The sequence below is a fragment of the Aspergillus thermomutatus genome (assembly GCF_002237265.1).
Source record: "Aspergillus thermomutatus strain HMR AF 39 chromosome Unknown NODE_119, whole genome shotgun sequence".
NCBI lineage: Eukaryota > Fungi > Ascomycota > Eurotiomycetes > Eurotiales > Aspergillaceae > Aspergillus > Aspergillus thermomutatus.
The window spans coordinates 26,064-39,683 of NW_020798168.1; the positions used below are offsets into that span (position 1 = coordinate 26,064).

The window sequence follows — 13,620 nt, forward strand, 5'->3', positions numbered from 1 at the left end:
TTTGCGACGGCATAAAAAAATCACCAGTCGACATTTATTTTGCGACAGCCAACGATAATCAATCAGTACATTTGTCGCGGAGATGAGGCGGCCTAGACCAAAACACAATACTACCTCTTTACCCCGGACGCTTCGCGCCGAGCTGGGGATCAAAGATCACTACGGCGAAAAGAAGCATAAACGGAACGGACCTGCAGCGCGAAAAGACCGACGTCAAGCGGAACGGACAGAGCAGAAACGTGGACCTCCTTCAAAATCGAAAGGTCGACAATATGAGGACGACGATGATGATGACGACGACGAGGATCTTGCGGAGTGTGGGAATGACTCGGATTTTGACCTGGACTTGGATGAAGATGTACCCCCGCCGAAGTCGAAATCTGCGAAATCCGAACTGAAGCCCAAGTCGATTCTGAAGAAGAATAAGAAGGAAGTTGAAGCGTCTGAGTCAGATGATGCCGAAGATACCTCGAGCAGAAAGCCCCGCAAGGTTTCTCAGGCGGTGAAAGACAAGCTTGACGAGGACGATGCTGAGATCGCGGCGCTGGAGAAAAAGCTGGGATTGAAGAAGGGCAAACAGCTGCCAAAGTCATTCGAAGAGGATGGACTGCTCGACTTGCTGGGAGATTTGGACGACGGGTCTGCCGACGAAAGTCGGAAGCGCAAACGAGAGGCCGATGAATGGCTGAGGAACAAGAGGAGGAAAGCGCAGGGTCTTGCGCCAGAGGACGATTCGGAGGAAGACGACAGCGAGCTGGGAAGTGATGAGGGGCTTGGAGATTTTGACGACGATGAAGATGACTTTGACGATATGGATGATGACGAAGATGAAGACGAGGTGGAAGAGAAGCCCGCCGCAAAGAGACGAGAAAATCCATACGTTGCGCCTGTCGCTCCGTCGGCCGAGAACAAACCCAACAAATACATTCCCCCCTCACTACGAGCAGCCTCTTCGTCCGAATCCGAGTCGCTCACGAGACTCAGGCGTCAGGCTCAAGGACATCTGAACAAGCTGTCAGAAGCCAATCTTGTCTCTATCGTCGGCGAGTTTGAGAAGCTTTATCGTGAATACCCTCGACAGAACGTCACTTCAACGCTTTTGACGCTACTATTCGGCCTTGTATGCGAAGGATCCGCTCTGCAGGATACATTCATCATCCTTCATGCGGGCTTCATCGCTGCACTCTATAAAGTTATTGGGACCGACTTTGGAGCTGAGCTCGTTCAGAAGCTGGTTGAGACTTTCGACGCAGCTGGGGATGAGCGTGGCAAGTTTCAAGGAAAGGAAATGATCAACTTAATCTCTTTGCTCTCGCAGCTATATAACTTTCACGTCGTCGGAAGTACCCTGGTGTTCGACTATATCCGGCTGTTCCTGCAAGAGATCAACGAGGAGAGCACGGAGTTACTACTCAAAGTCATCAGAAGTACGTTATCAAATCTCCTTTGTCTAAGAATGTGTTACTGACAGAATTAGATTCTGGGCCCCAGCTCCGACAAGATGACCCCTCCTCCTTGAAAGACATCGTCCTCCTGATCCAACCTGCTGTAGCAAAGGTCGGCGAAGAATCGCTGTCAGTTCGGACAAAATTCATGATCGACACTATCACCGATCTCAAGAACAACCGTCTGAAATCCGCCCCTGGCTCAAGCGTGACCTCGGAACATATCACCAAGATGCGAAAAATCCTAGGCTCTCTGAACAACTCCCGCGTCATCCGCGCCTCAGAGCCGATCAGTATCTCACGAGAGGACATTCACAATGCCTCAAAGAAGGGCAAGTGGTGGCTGGTCGGTGCAAGCTGGAAGGAAGATCCACTCGTCTCCGCGCGTCAGGAGCTAGCCAACCTACCGCAGGACAGCAAAGCTGCTGCCCAGGAAGAGGACAGCGAGGGCGAGCCCGACCTGGCAAGCATCGCAAAAGCACACCGCATGAACACCGATATTCGACGCTCCATCTTCGTCGCCATCATGTCCGCAACAGACTATCAAGATGCCCACGTCCGACTCCTGAAGCTTCGACTGAAACGAGCGCAGGAATACGAAATTCCCCGCGTGCTCACTCACTGCGCCATGGAAGAGGAGGCATACAATCCATACTACACGCTGATTGCACGGCGGCTCTGCGGTGAAATGGGCCGCCGCATGAAGGTCTCTTTCATGTATACCCTGTGGAACGGCTTCAAGCGAATGGGCGAGTCAGGCGATATGGACGGGGACGATGAAGATACCGGGTTCGGCGACGACAACGACGAGCGCAACAAGCTCTCGATGAAATCCGCCGTCAACCTAGCCAAGATGTACGCCAGCCTCATTGCCGACGGCGCACTGACGCTGAGCGTGCTGAAGACGCTCAACTTCGCCTACCTCCAGCCCAAGACAAAGGCTTTCCTCGAGATCCTCATCATCACCATCATCCAGCACTCTCTGAAATCGAAACGTGGTGGGAAGAAAAAAGGCAGAAACGTGGACCAGGATGAGGAAGCGGAAAGGAATGAGAAGCCTCTGATGGAAATCTTCCTGCGTACGCGGGACACGCCGCAGGTCGTCAAGGGATTGATCTATTTCATACGAAAGGTGGTCTCGAAGACAGATATTGTAGAGTCTGAGAGGGAGCAGAAACTGGTTCGGTGGGGATGCAGGGTCGCTGTGGATGCTTTGAAGGTTGTGGCGAATGAAGATGCTAGTCTTCGGTGATTGTGCGCGACACCCTCTCTCTTGTATATATTCCCGTTCTCTGTCAAGATTATTGGCCTCTTTTGGAGCATGGTGTCCGGTAGGGATAGAGAAAAGCATTGCATGAGTCTATAGATGGCCAAGGACTGATCATAATATGACCATTTGTACATGAGATCTATCGTCCATACAAGGAAATCTGAAGTTGGTTGGTAGTAAACAAGGGTATCATCGAGGCAAGTAAAGCGAAGCGTACATGCGACCATTTCAACCCTGGTCGATCAGTTCCCATTCCATCCCGACGAGCCATTTCTCCTGATGCTCAGTGCTTGTATCACACCCGAGACTGCTCACAAGCTCCTCGTTCTCTTGTGTTTCTTCTCTCGGCACATTCCCATTTAGATGCACCTGTTCCAAGCCAACCTCCCAGACCAGACTCCGAAACACTCCGACCAGATGACCAGTCCGCAACTCAGGAATCTGAGTCCTTGCACGGGAGGACTGCGAGCTAGCTGGCCTGGGCGGACCAAGAAGGAGAAATTTCCTCGACTGTGAGAGTGAATGCTCGGGCTCATCGGGAACAGTCACTTGTAGGCCATGTATAAAAGCCACCGGACCAGAGCTGCCCAGCGCAGACTGACGAACGTCGATGATGCGAAGAACAAGGAAATACTGGCTTAGATCAGTGGGTCCTTGGTTCTGGTGCTCCCTAGAATCAGCATTCAAACTCTTCTGCGTCTGTTCTCTTTTCGTTCCCGTTTCCAAGATCCAGCTGCGGACGTCCGAGGCCATGCCGCCAGGCAAGTAGTTTGAAGTACTGGATCGGGGACGGCCTCGCCGACGAAGAGCATGAGAGGAGGGAGAGAATGGAGTTGGAATCATTGATTCATCGTCCATCCGTGAGGGAGATGGAGAGCGAGGCAAGACAAAGACGGGCTTCTGTCTTTGGGGGGCAGGGGTCGGTAGTTGTGACGCAGCGGCCGGGAGCCTTGGGGTGAATTGCGACTGACTGCTCGATCCTGGTTGGAACATCTTGAAGCGAGGATGGGGGCGGAATGGTCCTGTACTTGCCGGAGTCGCAGGCCTAGGCGTTCGCTCTGCAGCAGATACAATCCTCTGAGAAGCTGCTGTTGGAGTATTCTGCTTTGGAGTACGGAACGGGATCGGTGACGAAGGCGGATCTGCCATGGGCGCTGACGCCTCCGGCGAAGATGTCAGAATCATGTCTGCGTTGCGCTTTGCAGGTTGAGTCGTAGATGGTGCTTCGTCCAGGGATATACGGCGTCTCTTCCTGCGGTCTTTTGTAGTCGGCCCAAAAAGCGCCTCAAATGCGGCATCAAGGTCGCCGGCCCCCTCCGGCGGAGTGCTGTGGCTTGTCTCACTATCAGATATATCATCGGCGGCTTTCCTCAGCCCGGAGGTGAGGGGACAACTCTCATCCTCTTGCAAGTCTTCAATTAATTCTCGTCCTCTTTGCCGCGGCGCGACACGTGCCGTGGAGAGAGGCGTTGACTGCGGTGACTCCTCCGCATCACTAGAGTTGATTTCATCCTCTCCTTTCGCTTTTTTCCGATCAGTTGGCTTCTGAGACAACGAAAAGCGAGGAGTAGATGCAAATTGAGATCCAGTAGGACCAGTACTGGGCCGGGCAGATGAACCCGGACGTGGGGGAAAACGGAATGGAGAAGGCGTCTGGGGAACGGTTAGCTGAAGCAAGCCTTAATGAGGCATACCAATTCATCTTACTCCTACAGGCATCTAAGAGGAAGTATACGAGCTACACAATAGCTCCAAAGCCTCCAATATGCATGAATATTGCGATATAGTCAGTGAGTTTGTAATGCATCACACTGGTATGATCTCATTTGCGATGCGCGATGGCCGATAGTGATAAGGCATCAAACACAGTTACACCTAAGGCACCAACACTATGTCCCATGATTCTGCCAAACCAAATTTCTCACATCTCTCAAGAGGTCTAGGGGAGATATTACTGCTCAACCTGAGACTCTTCGACGTCTTGTTGGCGTTGAAAACAACTAAATCGATAACGATTTTCGCGGTGCGATAGAGTCAATAAATATAAAAGGAAGTACATCCGTCAGGTTGTTCACTTCTCACGAGATGGAAAAGATATGGAACTCAGCATGAGGGAGACTTGAGGAGAAAATGCCATGGGACAGGCAGGTAGATACCTTGCTACCTCAGTCTGGGATGTTTCCAACTCTTCTGACAGTCCACCCTGACTGCTCCTTCATCGCAGTGTCCTTCAACATTCAACATCCAAGATACGCACCTGCTGATGGCTATCTGATATCTGAAGATCATTTCCAACATGAGAGTCCAGTTTCTGTGCCAGAACTTGCATGTTTTGGTGCCATAGGACCCTCACGCTATGAGGTGAAGGTCATTCGAGCTGAACCCGCAGTACATCAGTGTCCTTCCTCATTGCACTAGATTTGGATTTTGCTTTCCTTGAGAGGCAAGACAATGGTCAGATTGCATGAGCTTAGAGCCGTTATGATCATTGACTTTACCCGCAAGGTTAAAATTGTTGAGGTCATACTTTGCGTAAGTTCCTCTTCTGGCTTCTCGCAGCCTCGGATGCCTCCTAACTCCTCAATTGACATAGGAGCCTGCATTAGTGTCACGACGAGATGACGCTCTTGTTACGGCTGGTCTGATAGCATTAGATACTCCTTGAATAGCAGGCTTTTTCCAGCCCTCAGTCTGGCTATTGATCGACAGACATGGTTACTAACATGTTCCCCTTTCAGCATTCTAGACTCGCCTGTAAGCTCTTGCAACAAACACCATACAGCACCCACTTGTTATCAGGTTATGTGCAGTGCTCTCATTGGAGGATTTTGCAGCGGTGCCAGCGATCAGACCTACCTGTCTGGGTTTCTGAAGACGAGCTGCGAGTATGGCACGACACAAGAATGTGAAACATCGGATCCCCCCTTGGGACGCTTAGGAGGTTTAGCGTATCTTGAAAGTCGAAACCGGCTGCTCGGATGTATCCCGCAGGCATTGGATGAGAAGAGATGCGATCAAAGAGACATATTTTTGCCATTCGTGGTCTGTAGACCTATGTGGTACCGAGGTGCTGAGTGAGCCTTCAAAAGAGACTCAACATGACCTTGGAATTGAGGACCAACCGAAGGCAATGGAGATCACTGCATCAAGCGAGCAATGTCGCTGCACTCCTCCGTGGACAAAGTCATCCGTTCTGCATGTTTATAAGTCGGCTAACCCCTTCGTGCTACGTGCAGGTGGTTGTGCTATGCAGAACGTGCAGATAACGTACCTTTGCGAATCTATTAAGCCGGCTTCTCCACCTCCTGGTAGTCTTCTAGCATCAAAGGACCCGAAGATCAAATCCCGGTGCAGAGGAACCAGTTTATGGTGGGTATCAGAGTGCAAACTACTGATCAGCGCTGGTGGAGGTGTTACTCTCTTGGGTAAACACCCCATTAGCTCCATTTGTCCTTGGATATCAGGATGTGAGGATGATACTTCCATCCATAATAGCCAGTAATCACTGGCCACGATCATTACTTACCAAAACCAACCTAAGATCTCCGACAGATGGGGTTGATGACTTGTCAGCACACGCAACGTCTTGATAACTTTAAGTGTGTTTGGTCCGAATCCTTCAGCCACGCACTGGGAGACATGTTCAGTGGAACTGCACGCTCAGAGCATCTGATTGCTCAGCCACTGTTATCAAGCCTACTGGTTCCCTGTTCTGTCAACCACGAGGCGTGGAATGAACGCTAGATGTATCAAAACTGCATAACGGAGCAGAAACAAATTGCAGTGGCCGCTTATGCATCCAGGCAACCTGTCTCCGACCCAGTTCCAAGGCAGAGGATTCAGATTCTGCAGGCCGGGGGTACTCGGGACACTACATCTGCACCTAAGCGTATGAACGGGCGCCTAGCGCCAGGCTAAAGTACGGCCTAACTTTGACGGTTTCCAAATTCCAACTCGTGCAGACTGCAGCCCCTCAGCTCTCCCGTTGCAGCTGTATATTGCAGGAGCATGCTTGTCGGTAGGATTTTAATGGGCAAAGGGATTGCTGACTGTTTAGCTCTGCAGTGCCATGATCCTCGGTCTTGCTTTTTTCCATGTCAAAAGACATTCAACTTCAAGCTACTCCGTAGTATCCAACCGTTCTCTAGCCGACCCTACCCTACACCTCAAAGATACCCAATAATGGACCATTTCTGCCAGGCAGATAATGATGTTTGGCTATAGATGGACCGCATAATTTTGACACAGCAGGATACAGAACCCCTAATTACTTCGTTTGGGTGTCTCGTTTGGAGTAGACTGACCAGAGCTGACCTTATATCAAGGTTGCCATGGGCTTCGCACCATTCACCGTAATCGCTACCCACTTTTGACATGGCATCCACCATAGTCAAGCTAGAGGTCGATGGTCAACGGTATCGTCAGAGCTCTTTACCTCTGCACCATTCATCCATGCATTTACACTTATTATGCTCTCTTTCCCAGCCATCCAATTCTACAGAAGAGCACAGAGCCATTTGCACCCGAATGCAAGAAATACACCCAGTGACAGCGGTTCATCAAGAGCTGCTGATCACCTGGCGTCTCCTTCATGCCAACGCCCGTGAGGGACTTTTGTTACCTGTCGTTGGCATGCTGGCTCGCTTCATGCCTACTCCTGGTCTGCTTGACAGCACCTCCTGGCTACAGCTCTCCCTCGTTCTCCTAAAGACCCTCTTCCTCTTCATCTGCCATCTCTATGTCTTCGAAATTGTCAACCAGGTCACCTCCATCGAAGAGGACAGAATCAACAAACCCCGACGTCCCATTCCCTCCGGTCTGCTCACAGTCGCCGGCGGTCACAAGCGTTGGTCAATCAGTTGGATACTCTGTCCGTTTCTGGCATATTACCTCGCAGGCTCCCAAGCCTGCGTCCTCTTTATCTGGTACCAGCTCTGGACGTTCACCTGCTATGTGTGGCCAAAATTCAACCACTTTATGTTCCGCAATGCCTTCGCCTCTGTGGGGATTTACAACATGTTCCGGTTGATCGACGAGATCATCCACAGCGAAGTTTCGTCCTTTCCTCTGCCGCCGGCTGACTTTTACCTCGTCCTATCAGCCTGGGTCATGCTCACCATCCATATGCAGGAATTCCACGATAGCGAGGGGGACAGGAAGATGAATCGCCTGACGTTGCCAGTCATTGCTGGCCCCGCATGGGAGGGAGCTCTACGCCGGACGACCGCTTTTTTGGTTATGGGAACTGGAATAATGCCTTTGGTTGTTACTAACAAGCTTTCTTGGAACGGTAGAGACAATGAGTTTTCGGATAACCCTTGGATATACCACGGCACCGTCATCACGGCAGCACTGCACGTAATTTTTGCGACTCTTTCGGGCCTTCGATGCGCATTCAGCGGGGGGAAAGCAGCGTATGACCGCAAGACCTACAAGCGTTTCTACATGGCTGCGGCATACACCATGGTTTGCTACCTATCCTTTGCCTATTCGACCGTGTGATGTATGAACCGCCTGCCCAAAATGATGCTTGTTTTTTGTCTATATGCGTCTGTGGATATTTTGGGACCAGACAATGTACATTGGAAGTTGGAATGAACCATGGAGGTGAACAATCACGCAGACGAATCCATTACTATTAGAAAAGTAGCATAAGCGCTGTTAGAACCCTTGGCCCAAGCAAACATATCCTCGATCACTTTCGGCAGCATGAACCGAAGCACATATTAGCTGCTGCATCCGCCCAAAGCGTCTTTGGAGCCTTGTGTATCTTTCCCATTTTGCGCTGCAGGAAGCGCAAAATTGAGTGACTTGGTGGATGTGAGGTCGAAATGGTGAGGGATTGAGCTGTTTATATACACTATTCTCGGAAAGTAGGTTGTCGTAATCCAGGGACGACGTCGTAGCTACCTTATACCTGGGTATAATAGTTTCATCGGCATCTGCTATGATCTCTTCTTATCACCTGGTTATATGAGGAGATCTCCTCAACATAAATCTGCTCTCACTATGGCTGCTAGCTTTATCCCTATATACTTGGAGTCTTGGACACAGATTATGGGAGTGGTGGCATGCCAACAAATTGATCAGCCCCTTTGATGGGACCGATCCAACTGACGCGTCCATCAGTGTATATCTCCAGCTTAGGCTTGTGTTCATGCAGAATTCTGATATCATCCAGGATCCCTGCCCGGAGGATTACTGTCTCGTCAGGAGTTCCAGTAGACTCCATTCTCAGCCCGTAGAGCGGCGTTCCTAGGGGAATATTAATCATCAGTTAATGGCTAATGCCTTATTAAACCCAGTTTTATAGTAGTAGTACCCACCACAATCTGAACAGAAATAGTTCTTGATATGATTCCCACTGTCCGACGTCTTGGCCACTTCTTTAGGACTTCCAGTAATTTTCAGGTCGGCACTTTTGACGACAAAATTATATGTGTAGAGAGTGCCGGTAAGTTTGCGACAATCGAAACAGTGGCAAAGTGCCTATTATCATTATTATCATTAAGTCAATGAAAACAATCCAATCCGTAGGTACTGTACCTCGGACATAAACGCTCTGACTCACCGATGTTATAGGCTGGCCACTATATTGGATCCGAATCTTTCCACAAAAACAGCCGCCAACAGCAGCCATTTTCAAAGAGCAAGTTGTCTGGTGCTATGATACTACCCAAGGGAAAGGGGTTTTTATGAAGAGAAATCAAAAAGAAGTTGGTCTGGGCGAACTTTTGCCCCGGAGCACAACATCAGGACTACAACTGCTTACGTTTGTTGGGCCCAACATAAGAGCGTTGGGTATGGAAATTCAGCCAGGATTTTGGCGGGTAGGGGGGCGCCATGATTGCTTCTGGCTTGTATGACTGTATCAAGTTCTTGCTAGCATGCTAGCATTGTTGAATCGCCTGGTTGCTGCGCTTTGCTGCGCCGGCCATTTGAGTTATGGGTCATACTTACTTCATCACTCACTTTGTATCTTATCACAAACAAAGTGTAGCTTTGCTGGGAGAGGATAGTCTTGTTGCCATCGTGTGCCTAAGATTCTAGCCACTGTTGATCTAGTGATGATGCCAAGGCATGGAGGGGTCTGGAGGTAGGGAGAACAGGAGCTATTTCATATGGCCCTGGATTGTGTTTGCAGGTTGTGCGTATGCAGCGGGATTGGGGTGTTTTATTGCGGTGCAGTGGATGTCTAGGCGTTTGGGGCTACAGGTAGAGATAGAGATATAGTTGGATATAAAAGTATATGCAAGTAAATTTGAGTTGATCATATCATCATGCCAGTTTGGCGTCGCGAGAGTGATGTCTATCCCATCAGCAACTATATACATATACAGTTCAACTCTGCCAGAGAGGAAAGAAAGAAAGAAAAAGAGAAAAGAAGCTTACGCAAAGTACTCCTCGAACTTCTCCTCCGTCTCCTTCTGACAATCGAACCCGTAAATCTCCCGCTGCACATCCGCATCCGCCCACTTATCCGGCACAGGGCCCTTGCCCTGCCTCAGCGCAGCAAACTGCTTGTCGCGCTCCTCCTTGGCAGCGCCCTCCCCGAGATGCAGCGCACGCCCCGAAGCAGCCGCCAGCTCGACCAGCGCATACGCACGGTCCTTGCGCACCTTCTCGTACACCTTAAGCGCCCTGGTGATGCTCGCCGGCGAGGTATCCGGCATCCGGCGCAGGGCGATGGCGATCGTCGCGCCGTCCTCGATGGCCTGCGCGGCACCCTGCGCCAGATGCGGCAGGGTAGGGTGGCACGCGTCGCCAACGAGCGCGGTCTGCTCGTGGACCCATGTGGGCAGGGGCTCGTGGACGCGCAGCTTCCACTCGCAGACTTCGCCCTCGGGGACGTAGTTGAGCATGCGCTGGACCATGGGGCAGAAGTCGGCGAAGACGCCCAGCATGGCGGACTTGGAGCCCTTGGTGGTGTAGGTTGCGTTGGTGGCGGCGGCAAAGTTGGTGTCGGGCTGGGTGGTGGAGAGGTTGTAGATGGTGTTATTGGAGACCGGGTAGGCGATGATGTGCCGCCGCTCACCAATCCAGCGCGTCACCCGGTTGCCGCTGATGAGCGCCAACAGCTCCGGGTCATCCTTGCACTGGTCCCGGTGGATCATGATGCGGTACGCGGCCTGGTGCGTGTCCTTGACGTCGGCGGTGATGCCCAGCTTCTCGAGCATCGCGACGCGCGTCTTGGACTTGATGCCGTCGGCGCCGAGGAGCACGTCCGCCTCGACCTGGTAGGGGGCGCTGCCGTCGCGGGGCACGGCCGTAAAGGTGGCACGGGGGCCAAACGAGGTGACGTTCTCGGCGCCTGTGGAGAAGTGGAACTTGATCTGATCGGGGTAGCGCAGACAGCCGTTGTACAGGCCATTGGCTAGTGAGTGCCGGTGGCCGACCATGTGAGGGTATCCATACGTCTCGCGGATGTAGCCGAGTTCAACATGCGCGAGCTCAGAATCAGCAGCGCCAACTATCTCGGTCGGTAAGCACTAAGCAGAGCATGCAATATGAGGTTCAAACATACCTCGCACACTTGTGTCCTTGATTTCGACAGCCTCGGCCTCGATCTCCTTCCACACGCCCAATCGGTCCAGCACGCGGGCCATGTTGGGAGCCAGTTGGATGCCTGCTCCAACGAACCCCAGATCGGCAGCGTACTCAAACACGTCGATGTGCTTAAATCCTTCTTTGGCCAGCGCCAGCGCACAGGTCAAACCGCCCATACCTGTCGTTGTTAGTACCAACTTCTGCATTCTTACTCAGATGCAAGGTCAACACACCTGCGCCGATGACGGCGATCTTGAGATCCTGAGGTGTCTGCGCCATGGTTGATGGTAGAATGGGTGAAGAGACACTCAGATAGTAGACCGAATATTTTGCGATGATAGAGACATCTCGAGCGAGTCTGATATTTTAAATATTGGCCTCGAGTCCAGGTTCACCCATGGACTGGCGTTGATAGAGATGGCCGGTTGAAGTCTTTTCCGCGGGGGATTGGATTCCCACAGTCCCAGTCCCAGTCCCACGTCCCACAGACCTGCTAATGCCAGAATGTTCAGTAGTGATTGGTGATTCCTCTCATTCGTTCTTTGATTCTGGGTGGTGTAGTCAGTGCAGAATGAAGAAATCAAGAAAGTCTTGTCCTCTTCCCCACGCCGGTAAATGTCCCCCACGGGGCGGATCTCTCTTAACAGTTGTGCTCGGAGATAGAGTCATAAGCAGAAATAAAGTGCGATTCTCGGATATTTTCATCAGTCTATCACTAGCTACACGTCACCTAGAATGAACACCTCAAATTCTAACTAATTACAACCTAAAGGGTTATATCAGAACAAAACTATCTAGGCCCCATACCTCCCCAATATCTAGAGCCCTCCCCGTTCGGTTGATTCGCATCGCGGCACTGCGGATGCTCATAATCCTCCACCGTGCCCATCGGCCAGATAGGCACAACACAGATCTCATGGTCGCTGCATCCACTGCACTCCTTCCAGGTCGTCCATGACAGATACTCTATCAGATCGTGAATGTGCTTCACTGCCAGCCCGTGGTTTGTCTGACCCCAAGCTTCCAGCAGAGTCGAGCAGATCGTCCGAGCAACAGACCGGACAGCCTGCGCAGCTACACCTTCCGCCGGACTGCGCGCAGACAGGAACTGCGCGCTACATCGATCCGCCTCGAGCGTGGTGTTGCGGTCGCTGTAGTCGATAAACGGGCTAAGGATGATCTCCAGCTCCGCATGCAGCCGCTCCGTGGTCGACAGCTCCCCAGAAGCCAGGTACCGCAGCTCGTGCGCATAGCGCTCAATCACCATATCCGTGACGGCCTGCCAGTCGAATGAAGACTCGTCCGCGTCGTGAGTCATAATCAACCGGTGTAAATCCATGCGCACAGGGTCCAGGTCCGCGGACGACAGGTGCTGCAGCCGTGGTAGACTACTGCCTCCCTCCGCCGAGGAGAAAAGGTCCAGGCCGTAGGCGTACGCCGTGACAAAGTGATCGTAGTTCAATGCTACCCTGTGTCCTCCGATCCCATGGTACCGGGCCGCAATGGCCTTCAACCACCGGTTCGCTCCACCCGGTCCCCCAGGTCCCTTTCCCTTCTCTTTACCCCGGCCAGGTTCGCGTCCCGGCCCAGGCCCCGGGCCACCGGGGCCATTACCATCGGATTTCACCCGTACCACACGCAGCAGGTCCAGATCGCGAGAGAAATCACACAAGATAATCTCAAACCCAGCCTCCATACGGATCACCCCGTCAATGCGATCCTCCCATTCCTCCCTCGCCATCCGGCAGATCGTCTCCGCGCGCCGCTTTTCGTCTCGCATCCCGCCCCCCTTGCCGTCATCCAGCGCATCCCGCAGCAAAATGCGATCCTGAGAGTCGAGCGTCCCGTTCGAGGTCTTGGCGGCGGACATTCCGTCGATATAGACGAGTCGCAGGTCCTTGGCAGCCGCGTATGTATGCAGCCAGCCTCCAGCATCGGGGTCATCTTCAGTCTCGCCAATCAGTCCCAGCAGCTTTTGGAACGCAGAGCCGCGTGGACCATCAGAACCAGGACCGTCAGGACCGCCAGGGGGAGGCCCACGACCATGTCCGACCGGTCTCGCAAAGACCATCGCGTGTTCGGGTTCAAAAGCGAGCCATTCTGTCCCGTTTACTCGATCGCGCTGGTGCGTGCCGTGGTACAGCTGGGTGCCTGCGGGCACGGAGGCGAGGAAAAAGGACATCCCGTTGTGATGGAGAGATGAGCCCCATTGTCTCATTGAGGAATGGATGGCGTTGAATATGTGGTTGGCATTGTCAGGGAACTGGGTCGTGGGCGAGGCCGTTGCCAGACTGGCGAGGAGGGCAAAAACGCCCGTGTAGCTCAGCATCTCGTTCCTGCAATCCCAGAAGGCATGAC

The 13,620-nt window shown here is 52.2% G+C and overlaps 5 protein-coding genes across 5 annotated transcripts; 2 read left to right on the forward strand and 3 right to left on the reverse strand.

Annotated features, from left to right (window-relative positions):
- Nucleotides 1-82: 82 nt before the first annotated feature.
- Nucleotides 83-2,697, forward strand: CDV56_103681 (MIF4G domain-containing protein; the record flags this gene model as incomplete). Its single annotated transcript, XM_026757300.1, has 2 exons — nucleotides 83-1,427; nucleotides 1,478-2,697. The coding sequence occupies 2 exons, from the start codon at nucleotides 83-85 to the stop codon at nucleotides 2,695-2,697; spliced, it is 2,565 nt and encodes an 854-aa protein (XP_026613685.1).
- Nucleotides 2,698-2,943: 246 nt separating this feature from the next.
- On the reverse strand, nucleotides 2,944-4,434 carry CDV56_103966 (uncharacterized protein; the record flags this gene model as incomplete). The annotated part of the gene is made up of 2 exons (XM_026757585.1): nucleotides 2,944-4,368; nucleotides 4,423-4,434. 2 exons carry the CDS (start codon nucleotides 4,432-4,434, stop codon nucleotides 2,944-2,946), a joined length of 1,437 nt encoding a protein of 478 aa, XP_026613686.1.
- A 2,808-nt stretch (nucleotides 4,435-7,242) lies between these two features.
- On the forward strand, nucleotides 7,243-8,217 carry CDV56_104400 (UbiA family prenyltransferase; the record flags this gene model as incomplete). The annotated part of the gene is made up of 1 exon (XM_026758019.1): nucleotides 7,243-8,217. The coding sequence occupies one exon, from the start codon at nucleotides 7,243-7,245 to the stop codon at nucleotides 8,215-8,217; it is 975 nt and encodes a 324-aa protein (XP_026613687.1).
- A 1,886-nt stretch (nucleotides 8,218-10,103) lies between these two features.
- CDV56_104658 (putative monooxygenase) lies at nucleotides 10,104-11,541 on the reverse strand (the record flags this gene model as incomplete). The annotated part of the gene is made up of 3 exons (XM_026758277.1): nucleotides 10,104-11,185; nucleotides 11,240-11,440; nucleotides 11,496-11,541. The coding sequence occupies 3 exons, from the start codon at nucleotides 11,539-11,541 to the stop codon at nucleotides 10,104-10,106; spliced, it is 1,329 nt and encodes a 442-aa protein (XP_026613688.1).
- A 511-nt stretch (nucleotides 11,542-12,052) lies between these two features.
- On the reverse strand, nucleotides 12,053-13,591 carry CDV56_104821 (uncharacterized protein; the record flags this gene model as incomplete). Its single annotated transcript, XM_026758440.1, has 1 exon — nucleotides 12,053-13,591. One exon carries the CDS (start codon nucleotides 13,589-13,591, stop codon nucleotides 12,053-12,055), a length of 1,539 nt encoding a protein of 512 aa, XP_026613689.1.
- Nucleotides 13,592-13,620: the final 29 nt, after the last annotated feature.